The sequence below is a fragment of the Mizuhopecten yessoensis genome, unplaced genomic scaffold (assembly GCF_002113885.1).
Source record: "Mizuhopecten yessoensis strain PY_sf001 unplaced genomic scaffold, ASM211388v2 scaffold3601, whole genome shotgun sequence".
Taxonomy (NCBI): Eukaryota; Metazoa; Mollusca; class Bivalvia; order Pectinida; family Pectinidae; genus Mizuhopecten; species Mizuhopecten yessoensis.
In genome coordinates this window covers 210,923-227,699 of record NW_018405126.1, presented here as the reverse complement: position 1 = coordinate 227,699, position 16,777 = coordinate 210,923, and the positions used below count along the sequence as shown (strand labels likewise).

The window sequence follows — 16,777 nt, the reverse complement described above, 5'->3', positions numbered from 1 at the left end:
AGAAGATAATATACGATTTAAGGTTACATGTAGGTAGTGTTAACGGTAGTTCAAGGTTCGCAGTATATTATAGCGCCCTGATCAATGCTGAACGAAAGTGCATAATGATAGCTAGCAGCCAATACAATCTTAGTTTAATAAGATGTTGAAACGAATCACCTGCGTATTCAACAGACTTTTTAATGTTTTAATTCAAAACAGCTATCATCAATTATGCACGACATTTAAATTTTATGTTCCGTTTTGATTTAGGTAAGAAATCATAGTAAAATGTTTTGCTGATAGTCGGTGTTATTATCATTACGCAGTTGTCATCACTCACTGTGTTATAAGCATTACCTACGGTGTAGTTGTCATCACTCACGGTATAGTTGTCATCATTCACGGTTTAGTTGTCATCATTCACGATGTAGTTGTCATCAACCACGGTATAGTTGTCATCACTCACGGTATAGTTGTTATCACTCACGGTATAGATGTCATCAACCACGGTGTAGTTGTCATCACTCACGGTATAGTTGTCATCAACCACGGTGTAGTTGTTATCACTCACAAAGAAGTTGTCATCAACCACGGTGTAGAAGTCATTACTCACGGTATAGTTGTCATCATTCACGGTATATATGTCATCACTCACGGTATAGTTGTCATCACTCACGGTGTAGTTGTCATCACTCACGGTGTAGTTGTCATCACTCACGGTATAGTTGTCATCACTCACGGTGTAGTTGTCATCACTCACGGTGTAGTTGTCATCACTCACGGTATAGTTGTCATCACTCACGGTGTAGTTGTCATCACTCACGGTGTAGTTGTCATCACTCACGGTATAGTTGTCATCACTCACGGTGTAGTTGTCATCACTCACGTTGTAGTTGTCATCACTCACGGTATAGTTGTCATCACTCACGGTATAGTTGTCATCACTCACGGTGTAGTTGTCATCACTCACAGTGTAGTTGTCATCATTCACGATGTAGTTGTCATCAACCACGGTATAGTTGTCATCACTCACGGTGTAGTTGTCATCACTCACAGTGTAGTTGTCATCACTCACAGTGTAGTAGTCATTACTCACGGTGTAGTTGTCATCATTCACGATGTAGTTGTCATCACTCACGGTATAGTTGTCATCACTCACGTTGTAGTTGTCATCATTCACGATGAAGTTGTCATCAACCACGGTGTAGTAGTCATTACTCACGGTGTAGTTGTCATCATTCACGATGTAGTTGTCATCACTCACGGTATAGTTGTCATCACTCACGTTGTAGTTGTCATCATTCACAATGTAGTTGCCATCAACCACGGTGTAGTAGTCATTACTCACGTTGTAGTTGTCATCATTCACGATGTAGTTGTCATCACTCACGGTATAGTTGTCGTCACTCACGTTGTAGTTGTCATCATTCACGATGTAGTTGTCATCAACCACGGTGTAGTAGTCATTACTCACGATGTAGTTGTCATCACTTACGATGTAATAGTCATCACTCACGGTGTAGTTAACATCACTCACGATGTTGTTGTCATCATTCACGATGTAATAGTCATCAACCACGGTGAAGTTATCATCACTCACGGTGAACTTGTCATCACTCAATGTGTGAAAGTCATCACTCTATGTGTAGAAGTCATCACTCACGGTGTAGTTGTCATCAATCACGGTGTATTGTCATCACTCACGACGAATTGTCATGAAATCACGGTATTGTTATCATCACATACAGTGTTATAAGCATTGTTTACGGTGTTGTTGTCATCACTCACGATGTAGTTGTCATGAACTCATGGTATAGTTATCATTACTTACAGTGATATAATCATTACTTTCAATGTTTTGTCATCACTCACGGTGTAGTTGTTATCACTCACGAAGAAGTTGTCATCACTAACGGTGTAGTTGTCATCACTCACCGTGTAGTAGTCATCACTCACATGTAGTTGTCATCACTAAATGTTAAGTAGTCATCACTCATGGTGTAGTTGTCATCACTCACGGTGTAGAAGAAATCACTCACGGTGTTGTAGTCATCACTCAAGGTATAGTTGTCATCACTCACGATGTAGTTGTCATCACTCACGGTGTAGTTGACATCACTCACGGTGTTGCTGTCATCACTTACAGTGTAGTTTACATCATTCACGGTGTAGTTGTCATCACCTATAGTGTTATTATCATTATCTACAGTCTTTTGTTATCACTCACGGTGTAGTTGTCATCACTTACAGTGTAGTTAACATCCCTCACGGTGTAATTAACATTACTCACGATGTTGTTGTCATCACTCACGATGTAGTTGTCTTGAACTTCCGGTGTACTTGTCATCAAAGTGTTATAAGCATTACCTACGGTGTTGTTGTCATCACTCACTGTGTTATTAGTATTACCTTCGGTGTTTTGTCATCACTCACGGTGTAGTTGTCATCACTTATAGTGTTATAACCATTATCTACGGTATTTTGTCATCACTCACGGTGTAGTTGTCATCACTTATAGTGTTATTATCATTATCTATGGTGTTTTGTCATCATTCACGGTGTAATAGTCATCACTCACTGTGTATATGTAGTTAACATCTTTCACGGTGTACTTTATATCACCTATAGGGTGATTATCATTACCTTCGGTATTTTGTCATCACTCACGGTGTAGTTGTCGTCATTCACGACGTAACTGACATCCCTCACGATGAAGTTGTCATTATTCAAGGTGTAGCTACAACACTCACGGTGTAGTTGTCATCACTTACAATTTAGTTAGATTTTAAAGGTCACATGGACCAATATTTTTAAATCTTTTAACTGGTTTTTTGAATAACTTATAGTCATAGGTACTGATTATTTGCCTGCAGCTTTATTTTATTCCAATTTTAAAGTTTCAAGTGTGAGATTAATACAAGATGAGCGATGCCAGCCGATTGGGTCTCATGGCGTCTCTTTGTTTATGTTGTGACATTTGTGAATATCTGACAAATTCCAGGTTTTATACTGTTGTTATTACTGCTTTGCTTATATATACAATGTAGCTATTTAAGTAATTCGCATCCAACAAACATTTGTTTGTTCATAATCAATGTCCATATTGGACCACACTGTCGACAGCTATATGTATCTATACTGGGATATCTGTGTCAATTTAAACTTACAAAATCAAAATTAGTTTTTGCAAAGTATGTTTTATTATTTTCTCCATGTAAAATGTACTTAAACAAAGCATAATTTGTAACTGAAAATATATCAATATCAGACTTGACCTTTCAAATCACTTACAAAAGGTCATCTTATGCGCCTTTCAGTGCAGTGTGATAAGCCCAAAGCAATGTCCAGTCATTTGAATAATACATATGACCAACTCAGCATTTCACAATGTTATATACATATGCATATGTATATCACCAATAATTTAAGTTAATAGCACTGCTGTCGAGTCTTTTGAATAATACAACTGGTCTTGTAGACAGCAAGGTGTGATTCTAAGTAATAAACAATTATGTCCGCTGGTTAAACACGCATGTCTGTGGTGAACGTCTACAGCGCTTGTACTTATACTGTCGTTTTTATATTAGTCCTTTGATAACAACATGCCGAGTATGCAGGTGACCGATCTGTATTTACACTTACTCTATTTACTTTTTAAACGTTTTGTAACAAACGGCCCTGTTTGTTTCCTTCTAACCAACGAAATTAAACGACGCTTGTGTTATCTTCTTTGTGCTTGAGTCTACCGCTCTAACCTCCAACTCTGTTCCTCCAAAGATCATTTCTACTTCCACCGACCTATGTATTCCTTTAGAAATGTCCGGCATCTCGATTCTGAGCATACCTAGCTTCTGACATTTTTCGTTTGTGACGTAATCGGGATCGGGTTCCTCTGAGGCGTAGACAGGGAGGTCGATGCCAGTCTCGTGCGGGCTGCTAACATGGAAGGCGTACTTGTTGACAGCGGTTCCCAGTTCTACGGATGTTTCTGTACAGGCATATACTTTAAATCCATTTACGCATCTACTATCCCCCTTTGCTCCTTTCACTCGGTACTCCTCCTTGTCTTTCCCTTCTCTGAATGTCCTGTTGCAGGCAACGCCGTACGTGAATCTGCAAACTCTTGTTGTTATGATATTGGGTACATGCCCATTGATTACAGCCCCTTTCAATATCGATAAACCAGCTTCATAAGGAACAATAATCTTCTTGTCGGAGAAAGCAGTTTTGATGGCATGTTGAAGAAGTTCACATTCAGAATAGCCTCCCACCATCAGGATAATTGATGTCCCTTTCACCTCCGGTTTGGAAAAAATGTTCTTCACATGGGAGATAATAGCATCAATAGATTTCGAAAACAAATCTCTTGCCAGCTTGTCGGGGATTTGGAGTTTATCTCTCACCCATGATACGTTACCGTGCTTTTTGTTAGACCCAGTATTTGGGTCCCCACCTTTCTTTCCTGTCTTGGACAATTTCTGTAAAACTGGGGGAACGGTGATCGTAACACTGCCGTCTGTTTCTTGCTGAATGGTTCTTTTCTTCATTTCGAAATTCCTGTACAGGTTCAGCGCATCTAAAATCTCATTTTGTTTAAAGTCTTGGAACAGATCCTTGCCAACGATATCTTGTAAAAGCTCCTCAAACTGCTGGTCGACACTTGTACCTCCCCAGTCACCTCCGTTTGCTTTGTAAAGTTCCTTTAGGACCCCGCCACTCTGTACCTCCTGAACCGTAATGTCAATTGTACCACCTGAAAAAAAAGACAAAGACAAACTTATGTAGAGTAATGAATGGCCATATCTATGATCATCTTGGCGATAAGTCACCTACAATGTAGCCATTCTGCCTCAGTTGAATGCAAACTTATCAACCCCAATTGCTATTGCAATAATAAAGTAAAGATTAATCATTGCACATAATCCAACCATTCTTCAAAGAGTAAGTTCAATAACATAGTTTCAAATTTTTTGAAATTGTTCAATATTATCTGTAAAACATTTTTAGTTGTTAATAGTTTGCTCTAGTTCTGTGGATTTTGAGTTTGAATGGTGGTTTTGTTGGCAATTCAGTATTCTCTCTGTTCTCTCACAATGTGTGATATCTTTTGTTAGTACGGATATCCGACACTCACCCCCAGCATCCAGAACCATATATTTCGTTCCTTTTTGGAACACTGTCATATTTTCTCCGTCTGCACATATCTTGTCTATAGGTAAGTTGGTGCAATAAATTGCAGCAGCTTCAGGTTCCAGTACCAGCTTCAGATGAGTTGGGGATATTCCCGCCTACAATTGAAACGTGTGTAAGAATAGTCTGGAAGTTGTTTAATGATATGTGAGACGATTCAACTACCTATATGATAGAAGGCGTCAAAAATATATATAAAAAAAAAATCAATTCATTGCTTTTCTGATGAATAAATTGGTATGAAATCAAACGAAGCTGAAGTGAAATACATTTATAAACTAAAGCATCGACACTCTTACAAATGGAAACTCCTCTGAAACATTACTCATTATAACAAACAGCTGAATGCACTGGTCTACAGTACATGCCAAATATATATTACTAGGGGTTTTCTAATACAAATGAAATACACGTTTCTTTTCACCTGTTCAGCTGCTTTCCTCATGAATTGCTTTCCGGGTTCCGTCCATATAGCGGGTACTGTCAGGATCCAACGAATATCACCCTTATCGAAAGTCACGCCCTGCTTTTCGGCTGTTTTTAGTAAGTGATCCTTCAGAAATTCGATACATGCAGAGAACACATCCATTGCCTTCATCGATTTTCCATCTTGCGTTTTGAGTTCGAAACTGCTACTGAAGTCCTGTGTTAATTAATTGGCATTGCGTATTAAGACACTTGACGCTATAACCAATACCACAACCATATACATATTAGATCGCAAATATTTCCTCGTATCCTAATAGTTGTTAAGTAAAAAATAAATCTCTTGTATTAAAGATATCTTAACATAGATGATGTGTTTGATGAAATAATTAAAATATCATTAACGCCGAAATAGGAACGTTTGTAAAGTAATATTTTTTATGTAATTTTTATTGTGACTATAATTTTGACGAGTTAAAATTACGTTAACTACATTTTAAAGCGTTAGTATGACAATTGAAGGACTTTATTACGACTTTCTCTCTATTATTACTGATTTTTCCCTGTCATAAATATGTTTATTTAAGCATTAAACTACCTTCTTTGGAAATGTGTTGTCCTTTAATTCTTACAGGACTGCACAATAACTTTCCAAAGAAGGCAGTTAATACTTATATTCCCGTTTTTAATTTAAGTTTTTCTTATATTTCCAACCTGTTATCGCATTGTAAAGTCAAATTTCGCGCTGTCTGTCAATGGGACCTGTTCTTGTGACGTCACGAGTACACGCGACCATTCCCGGCAAATAATATAGTTCGTGGAAATAAACACAAAATCCTCAATTTGATTTCAATCAAATATTTCCCGTTACAAGCGCATGTTAAACTAGTAACATGTACATAACAACATAAATGAGTATATTATATTAAAGACATACAATATATGCTGTAAATCCGTTATAAAATATACTTTATATGTGGTTTGTGTGCTTACACTTCGGCTGTATAGCTCCATCTTGAACCTTCGAAAATAGTACCATTCCTCGTGTTCTTCATCCAATGCCAAATCGGAGTATTTGTCTTCAGCTTCATAACCAAACGAGTGAAACTTTTTGTTTTCATCAAAAAGGACACACGTCGGAGTCTTTTGTGACTGCAGACGGGCTGATCCAGCCACCCAGGAGGCTGCTGATATCTTCAAGGGAGATGTCTCATAGTCGTGTTTGGTTGAGAAGGCATACCCGGAATTAGTTGTTCCGAAGTCAATCGCTGCCACAAAAGGATACCCAGACATGACTGTAAGCACAAAAATAATGCAGTGAGCATAGAACTCTGTGTGGACGAGTCTGGCCTGATAGAGAAGGCATACACAATTATATTTTTTTTGTCAGATAAAAACACCAACCATAATTTATATCAAGAGAAGTTCACAGTGTATATTTTAAAATATAGGACATATATATTATGTATATGAAAGAATGTCAACACACAAGAACAAAGATAAACAAATATGCACAAGGAAATCAATTGTTTTCTTGCATACACTATGTCTGAAATAAAGAACTGCCGTAAACATCATATGTGTATAATCCTGTGGTACCAGACTACTTGCCTGTTCTCCTATGTTCTAGGAAGATAACATGTAACTCTACGCTTTTTTCCTACATCCAGAACCCGGCAAAGTGTATCAGCACTGACATTAACCCCATGTCTATTCATCCTTATGCTTATGCCATACAACGCACAGTATCAGGAGGTTGAGCTTATAATTCATCGTTTCCCAAAATGTTGATAACAGTAAGGTAAATCGACATTCACTACTAGCCCAGGAGTATAACCTCTCTGTAAGTATATTTTACTCGGACCTTCGTAAACGTTTATAATATACGGTGTGGAGCTAACTTTACAATGAAGACATTTTAATATGTGTATACAATTTGTATATCCTGCATTCAAGCTATAGATTATTGAGCAACTATTAAAGAACTATCTATTACTTCCTGTTTCTTATCTGCTCACCTTCATATAATATATATTGATCACCCTGTTTACATTATGAGCGTTATATGTATGAAATATAGCTTCTTTTATTACAGAAAATAGCATAAACCCTAAGCGATAACACGAATTAATAGTTATATACTGATGTTTTTAGATATTGTTTATCCAGTTAAATGACTATATATGTTTGTACCTACCTGTCTATTCCTCAGTATCACCTACCCAGCGACCAGTCAACGAATTGCCGTGTATTAGGTTTGGTGCTGTATTTTAATCTACTGGTCAATGCCAGTTTGAAATAAACAACTCTAACTAGAATCACGTGATATCCTGTCTTGACTTGTACCAGGAAGTATATTACCAATGACGGTTTTAAGGTAGACGGTCCCCGACAGCTTTGATAAGTTGAGAAATATATGTGTATACAATATACCTACTGTTGCACTGATAAAGAACTACAAGTGAAGTTTATTCTAACCGATACGTATAACAAATACAGACAAGCTCAACGAGACAATTCACGGACCAGGACCGCTGTATTCTTTTAAAGTGAGTATTAAAACCTTCGTATATATTATTTTCTCTCTATTTTCAGCAATATGCAAGTGCACTTTTCTTTGGTTTGAATTGACTAACGATAAAATAATTTGATAACACAAACTGTTAGTCCAGTGGCTTACACGTATTTGACAGGTGTTGGTAATGTACATGTATTAGCTGTTTCTATGTACTTGCATACCTCCATTACTACAGTGACGCAGTTATCAAGCTAACTGACTTGATACTTTTAGTCTTTTATAGTCAATGTCCCTAGTCTGTAAAGATGATTTTCTGACTAAATTCGGAATCTTATCCTTTCTATTCTTTCTAAACAGCTTTCTTCTTCCTAATGTCTCCCTCGACATTGCCTCACTTTTGTCCTGTAGTTGAACGTTCGCCCCTGTGAAGAAGGCTTTAGATACTGTCCCCTGGCCGAGATATACCAGAGTCGGTAAAAATGGTAGTTTTTACTTCTGGATAACGCTCCGCAATTTAGGAGTGGGACGACTGGGTCGCCCGTTGTCAGTGTTGTGACCGGGTGGTGTGTCCTTCTGAGTGTCTTCGGCAGTATGTTTCAGTGAGGTAGTACTATAAAGTCGGCATCAGTTCCGCACTATCACAAGGAGACAAACACGAACATATCACAACCTCCAAAAACACACACGCATACACTACACTCATGTATCTTTCACACAGGGGAGCCGTCCTTAATTGACAATAGCTGTTGATAGGACGTTAAACAATACTAAACCAAACCAAACCAATCCTTAAGTTGCAAAGGTCTTATGACATTACAGTATGAAATACAACTTAGATAATCAGAACTATAACATATGTAAATGTTTTAACATAATATGTTCAGAGTGTAGCGTTATATACATTTTAGCGCAAATTGACGATTTGTCTACACACCTTACTACAGTCAAACTAACTAAACTTACATTAGAGACTCTGTTACTTATAATGACTAATGAGTATCGAAGTTATATGACACAGTGTAAACCTTTAAAGATTCTGACGCACAAAATTTTATGAAAATGTGTCGACGGATAAAAACAACAAAAGCCATCTTTGAATAGATGAGGTACCCGGTAGCAGTACACATGTCAGGTTGTACTTGTTTCCTATTGGTACAGACAACAAGAAACGACAAACTGGGTAACTTAACTTGTATATGTTCTTAGAGAATAGAAGTTACATGCACGAGAATTATAATCACTTAATTTAGTTCCATGTAAAACATCAACCTTGTCAAAGCCTAGACCTACTTAAGCGCATAATGTAAATCATTAGAATAATCTTCAATAAAGTGTTCAAACATCGATAGTATTTTCCATTACCGAGATTTGGTCAAATCATGTTCTTTACTAAACTCCCGAATTACACAAGGAATCCAAATGCCAACTCCTGACTATCACATACACAGCGATGAACGCGAATATTTTTGTACACGAAATGTATGAAATTATACGTTCTGCATATACTGATATGTTAAGCCCACAATCATTAGATGGGTTGGCTGTTCAAATTGCCATTCGTCCGTGGTCAGTGGTCCTTGGTCCATGGTCCGTCCGTCCTTAAAATTAGTGTTAGCGCATGTTCTCAAAATGTACTGGAACGATCTTTCTCAAACAGTAACTTGACATGAAGGTTGCTCATGGTTACTTGTTATGAATATCGAATTTTGGAATTGATCGAAGAACCAAGATGGCCGACAGGTGCCATCTTGAATTGTTAAAGCTAAAGCTTGTTAGCGCTATTTCTCAAAAAGTCCTGAAAGATTCTTTCTCAAATATCACAGTTCCCCATAGTTCCTTGTTATGCATATCCAATGTCGGGACTGATCGTAAAACCAAAATGACCGAAAGGTGCCATATTGAATTTTTAGAGTTAAAGTTTGCAAGTGCTTCTTGTCACAAATTACTAGAGGGATTTTCTCAATTTTGATATGTAGGTTCCCCTTGGTCTTTGGTTGTGCATGTTTACTTTGTAATCCGATTGGATAAACAAAATGGCCGACAGGCGGCAATCTTGGATTTTGACAGTATATTTGTTATCGCTATTTCTCAATAACTGCCGGATAGATCTTTCTCAAACATGATAGATACGTTCACTCTGGCCTTTTTGGTGCATGATACCACCTCGAGACTGATGTGATAAACATTATGGCCTACTGGAGGCCTCTTTGATTTTGATATTTAAGGTTTGTTAACGTTATTTCTCAGGTAGTACAGTATGGATCTTTCTCAAATTTGATATGTAGGTTCCTCTTTGTCATTGATTGTGCATGAACAACATTTTGGTGGCAATCTTTGATTTTGACAGTATAGTTTGTTATTACTAGATCTGTCTCTTATTAGATATGCATGTTAAATCATCATCATCATCATCATCATCATCATCATCATCATCATCATCATCGTCGTCGTCGTCGTCATCATCATCGTCGTCATCGTTGGCGGCGTCGTCATATTGTTTATTTTTTATGTAACTTCTAATGTTGATGTTGGGTTGTTTGCTGGTAGAAAATGGCACAAAGGCCCGTCGGCCGACATGAAACCTGGAAGCCCGATACCAAGACCAGGTCAATCAAGGTATGTCCTATATAGAGAGGTATCATATACACAGTGATATACAACGACAAGTATATAATAAATGTATATACATGTTATTAAATCCCTGAAATTAGAATTAACCCAGGAAGATGATAATGGGGTTTTCACTCCAACAAATACATACATAATTCATGATCAGCATACAAACGTTAATCCTGTCTTCATGAATTTAAGCTATAAACAATACAAACATAAAATCTTCAAGCGGTGGCAGACAAGTTTTGATACAAATACATTCTGTTATTACATGCGGTTATACGTGTAATTCTACAAGCTTTTTATTTAATGCATAGTAATGTATTACTATTGGATATTATATGAGCATATTGTATTGCTGACTATTTAATTCATTTTCAAGATGGCTTTCAATAGTCACTATTTGAATTCGTACTTTATCTCAATGCAAACAGCATCGAGCATTTATTATATACTCTTTGTATTCGCCAATTGCACTTACAAGTAATATAATAGCAGAATTGATATTTTTTCCGTATTGGCCGCTGGTGGGTGGTTTTTCGGCGGGCACTCCGGCTTTCCTTCACCACCAAAACCTAGCACGTTCTTAAATGAATCAAGCTGTAAATAGGACGTAAACAATCCTTTTGCAGTTACACAAATAATAAACTAGCAGAATTGATATACTTTCCATCGAGTTGATGCAATATTACAATTAGAAAATTTAATGTATGTTTACCGTATTATAGAAAGTTTTTATCAAGTTTGTACACTATCTGCTTCCAGACAAGAGACCTCAAAGATACGCCATATTCTTTGGTAGCGGCCATTGACTTCGGATCGACATTTTCTGGATATGCTTTCTCCACTAAATTTGATCACAAATTAGACCCATTGAAAGTAAGCAACATGACATGGACTGCAAAATGCGGGGGCCTTTTATCCCTTAAAACGTCTAGTTGTATACTGTTTGATCCGACAGAAACATTTGATTCCTTTGGTTTCGATGCTGAAGACAAATACGCGGATCTAATGCAGGAAGACGAAAACAATGGCTGGTTTTTGTTCCGTCGCTTCAAAATGACTCTTTACTATGAAAAGGTAAATTATCTTTCCTGTTTCATACCTTTTAAGATTATATCAATTGTTGTTTGCAAGATAAATGATTATTTAAAACTAATATAACTTTTCTAGTATACCAGAAAAACCTAAACGGAAATGAAATATAAACAACAGTTATCACGAGTTCGGACATACAATTTCTTCCAATATGATTATATAATACGAAAACAAACAATTCTTGTGCGATTCATGTAACGTTACACTATAATATTGCACCAAGAGTCATAGAATTTTATGTAATTCTACCGTATTCAGCTTTCAATTTTTACATTATCATGTTTGAAACTTTTGTTTAGGAAATATCGCGTGGAATGAAGTTGAAAGCCAGCAATGGTAAGGAGATGTCAGCTATGAAGGTATTTACGTGTTCCATACGATTCCTCAAAGACCATTTATTGGATATGTGTAAGTTACGAGGTGTTGGTATTGACATGTCAGAGATTCGCTGGATCCTCACCATGCCTGCTATTTGGAACGACCGAGCAAAACAGTTCATGCGGGAATGTGCAGAACAGGTAAAGTTCTAGATTTTATGTGATTTAGAAATTTTTAAAAACCTCGATACAACAATTGCTTGAATGATACATTTAAGATACGTCTTATGTAGTTTATATGAGAACATTTATAGCCAAGTGTGCTTAATTATACCTATTTCAGATAATGTAAGTATTATCATGCACGCGGATCTCCATATAACATACTTTGACCATACACATTTGTAATTGACTTGAATTCAGCTTCAGTCAGTGATTCAGTTTTTTCCAAACGAAGGAGGAATTGATAATCGTTTTTTTGTTTTTTTACTTTTGGTTTTAGAAATCTTACGAACAATAATTATAGAATAAATACAAACTACGATTATAGATGACCATGTTATACAATGTAAATACATGTATTTAGTACATCTAAATGAAATATCCCCTTCCACTTAGTCACAGCGCATTTTCAATTATGATGTCATACTAGGCATCATTGCACCGCAAAGGTGAATCAACCACATACAGTCTTAGAGCCCGTATCAAACATTTTAAGTTAACTTTTTACGTTTTTTTTTATTTTCCAGGGAAAGCTTTTATCTGTTTTAATCCGATTTTTAGTAATCTTGACTCGCAAAATAAAAATGTGATTATTTTTTTAAAAGGCCGGAATTCCTGGTCCCCAGCTTATCCTTTCTTTGGAAGCGGAGGCCGCCGCTCTTTTCTGCAAATATCTGCCTCTTTCCGAAATGGCAGTGGGTAAAGCGGGGAATGTATCTGTGTTTAAACCTGGAGCAAAGTACTTAGTGCTCGACGTGGGAGGTACGTACTGATTGTAAATAATAAACACAGTACAAATGTGTCTAAGGACAAAATTGCACAGTGCATTATCAAGTGTCAGCAGCACATGGCCTTTTTTATTTCATAAAAGTTTGAGTAAACGCAACGGCTTTCTAAGCAAAATACGTGTACTTGACGATGTTATAAGTTAAAATATATATTTATTTAATTTTCACAACTATGGACAGAAACGCATCTAGATAGTTCCTAATTACGTCCGTGAAGTACCGTATATGTACTTCCCAGATATCTTACACTTTCATAACAAAAAGATAAACATATGTTGATTGACAGATGCTAATACAGACATAGTCCATAGTCTTTAGATTTGGGTATATGCTAACATGAAATGTTGAGTAAATTTTCAAAATTTGAGGTAAAACGGTTAAATAACATGCATTGGCAAGGACATAACACAGACGTGACGCTTTGACACGTAGCTTTATTAACATATAGGTTCAGTTTATTGAGGTGCTTGGTCCCTAAAGTGATCCCTGTTAGATATACCGATGATGTGTTATCTTTATATAACAGGAAAATCAATTTACCATATCGATTCTATGTATCCTCCTGGACGTGAAAGCAAGGACAACATATGCTACTTTCCAACATGGCCAAACGGGAACACAGTATTTACATGTCACAGTTGTAAGGAATATAATAATTTCAGTGAAATAAGTCAGATGCTGAGGTCAACGGTGTTCAAGCGTGAGGGAGTTTACCAAGTATTCCATATCTTTCAATGATATTTATTTGAAGATTTTAAATGTGCAGATCAGTTTGAGTCTGGCATCACTTTGATTTAACCTATATATGCATTTGGGGTACTGTCGATGAACCAGAAGACGCTTACCTCTGCGAAACACACGGTTTTATTCTTCTTTTTTTCCTTTTTCTTTTTCATATTTTTTTCCTTATGTTGTCATTGTGTCGTGGAATTGGAGCTCAAACAATAGATTTTGTTTTCACTTCACTTTTAAATTGTTTTGACAAATTAAAGCTTATTACAAGAAAAACAGGCAATGGAAATATTAACCATTATCAGTAGTACACATTATTTACCGACACTTTTGTAAATACGACAAAAGCATAAATGTACACAGTTTCCGATACTAAGCTGAACTGAATAAAACAATCAAGATTCTACAATACTTTCGTTACTTTCAGGTGGCACAGTGGACATCACTGTACATGAGGTACAGGACGACCTGAGACTGAAAGAGTTATACATGGCCAATGGCGGTGAATGGGGTGGCACGATGGTTGACAGCGAGTTTATCAAGCTACTCTCGGAGATCTTGGGAGACAACGTTGTGGAGAATTTCAAAAAGAACAACCAGGCTGATTTCCTAGATCTACAAAGGACGTTCGAAGCAAAGAAGCGAACTATCAGTTCTACAAAAGAAGCGAAGATAACATTCATACTTCCTATTAGTCTACTCGATACCTTCAATCAGATCAACCCCAAACTGAATCTCACTGAGAAAATCAAAGCAAACAGCAAATTTCACAAAAACCTTACCTGGAAAATGGATAAAATGCGACTAAATGCGGAACTTGCGAAAGAGTTATTTTCGAAATCTGTGAAAAGAATCGTTGATCACGTGATTGACCTTCTACATAAACCTGAAATTGAACACGTCCAAGCCATACTACTGGTAGGGGGTTATTCAGAATGTCCGTTACTTCAGGAAGCAATAACAAAAGAGTTCCCAAAGAAACGCCTCGTTATTCCGCAAGAGGCAGGATTAGCTGTTTTGAAAGGGGCGGTCGTTAACGGACATGAGCTAGAAGCGGTCACCGAACGAATCAGCCGATTGACGTACGGGGTAGGAACTAATATGCCTTTTAATCCGGGAACCCACGAGGAAAGCCGAAAGTTCAAAGACGATGACGGGAAGGACCTGTGTAGGGGGTGTTTCTGTGCACACGTGAGATATGGAGAGTCGGTACCGGTTGGACTTACTGGGCGGTGTGAGCGATACTGGGTAATGGAATCAGACCAAACCGAGCTCCCAGTATATATCTACACAACAAAGAACTCGAATCCTAAATATATTGACGAGGAAGGCTGTGAAATCATAGGGGAAGTCATTGTGGAAATGAAAAACACTGAGAGAGGCCTACAGCGTGGTGTCGACGTGGAGTTTACCTTTGGAGGAGCGGAGATTGAGGTGACCGCATACGATATACATTCACGTGAAGAACAAACAGCATATTTCAACTTTTTAGGCTAATATTACAAGCCCTACATTATCAAATTTATAAATGTGATGCAATTAAGAATGTGACAAATGCACTTGAAGTGCAAGCTATAATGAAATAAAAGGGCACTTTTTATCCCAACATATAGCAACTTACAAGTGGAGGTAAAACGCACTGTTCCATGAAGTGTGGGCATGTTCGATATATAAACAATGGAACTTGCAGAGTTCAAACATAAGATTCATCCTTAATGAGATTTATACTTCATCGCTATTAAAATGTATTTACAAACAACGAGTTATTTTTTTATAAACATGACAGAAGGATGCAACTAAATTATATACCTAAAGGTCTTTGCAAATAATTACTCTTCTATATTGGTAATTCGGAAGACGTATTCTATTAGTCAATACACTATTTGTTTCTGGGCATATGCTGTTTGATCGAGGTCTTCTTAACATCCATTTCATCAGCAACATTCATTCCTTTTTCTGGATGATGTCAATTTTCAAAATGTGTTGCTTTAGTCATTATAGTTTCTAATTTAAACGCATTTGATATCGTGGGTGGGCAAGGGGGTGGGTCCACGGTAAACAGGATTAAGATTAGAATTTAAAAAAAAATATTAAAAAATAAAAGTGAGTATATACAATACCAGTAATGTGAACTTAACCAACGAATGCTCAAAATTTCCATCAACAAGTTTCTGTTGTGAATATATGCACCTTACGTTTAAGGTAGCACAATATAATTTATAACCAGTATAATTTCTATACTTTTCATTATTGAATCGTTTTAGGAGAAATTATTGCGTGTGTTCTTCCTTAATAAACCTTAAAATGATATTGAGAAGAAGTTAATACTTTTGTAATCATGTATGAACTGAAAATAATAACGTTGGTAACGAAAAATATAGAGAAACAGTGCAAACGAAACGGGGTGAATTTGTGCAACAATTAATGTAAATGTATCAATTCAAATGAATCTTTGAAAGGCCTGAGCACAGGCTAGAATCACTGCAGCCTTTAAATAGACACAATGTGTAGAAATAAGAATATCGTTAACCTCTAGAAATAACTCGTAAATCATCATAACAACTTTCATTCTGTAACCATTTAAATAGATTCTCTTATAGGAATGACACCAGTGATTATACAATGCAGGGTGGTCGGATGTCGTGGTGGATACCGCGGCGACTTGGGTTCGATTCCCTGATTGGACGTGAACAAGTTTTTGGTCAACTATACGACCGCTTTGGATTTTTTTCCGGGTAATCCAGTTTCCTCCTATATTTTATCCCCCTCTCCTCCCCAGCCACCACACCCCAACCCCCGAGCCCTAGCATCCGGGCAAACAAGAGATATTAGTATAAGCTGAAGCAACTATGTTAATAATTGTTGTAAAACAGATAAAGTTGATTATTAGT

The 16,777-nt window shown here is 36.9% G+C and overlaps 3 protein-coding genes across 3 annotated transcripts; 2 read left to right on the top strand and 1 right to left on the bottom strand.

Annotated features, from left to right (window-relative positions):
* Nucleotides 1–285: 285 nt before the first annotated feature.
* Nucleotides 286–1,823, top strand: LOC110447755 (integrin beta-like protein 1; the record flags this gene model as incomplete). Its single annotated transcript, XM_021493647.1, is given in 2 exon segments — nucleotides 286–1,333; nucleotides 1,816–1,823. Coding segments are annotated over 2 exon segments (1,056 nt in total), but the record flags the coding sequence as incomplete, so codon positions are not given.
* A 1,324-nt stretch (nucleotides 1,824–3,147) lies between these two features.
* On the bottom strand, nucleotides 3,148–7,891 carry LOC110447769 (heat shock 70 kDa protein 12A-like). The gene is made up of 5 exons (XM_021493672.1): nucleotides 7,796–7,891; nucleotides 6,592–6,893; nucleotides 5,597–5,815; nucleotides 5,117–5,270; nucleotides 3,148–4,735 (listed from the first exon to the last, which is right to left on the bottom strand). The coding sequence occupies exons 2-5, from the start codon at nucleotides 6,889–6,891 to the stop codon at nucleotides 3,675–3,677; spliced, it is 1,734 nt and encodes a 577-aa protein (XP_021349347.1). The 5' UTR covers nucleotides 6,892–6,893; nucleotides 7,796–7,891; the 3' UTR covers nucleotides 3,148–3,674.
* A 31-nt stretch (nucleotides 7,892–7,922) lies between these two features.
* Nucleotides 7,923–15,670, top strand: LOC110447768 (heat shock 70 kDa protein 12A-like). The gene is made up of 6 exons (XM_021493671.1): nucleotides 7,923–8,147; nucleotides 10,664–10,732; nucleotides 11,495–11,809; nucleotides 12,127–12,345; nucleotides 12,972–13,128; nucleotides 14,314–15,670. The coding sequence occupies exons 2-6, from the start codon at nucleotides 10,667–10,669 to the stop codon at nucleotides 15,381–15,383; spliced, it is 1,827 nt and encodes a 608-aa protein (XP_021349346.1). The 5' UTR covers nucleotides 7,923–8,147; nucleotides 10,664–10,666; the 3' UTR covers nucleotides 15,384–15,670.
* Nucleotides 15,671–16,777: the final 1,107 nt, after the last annotated feature.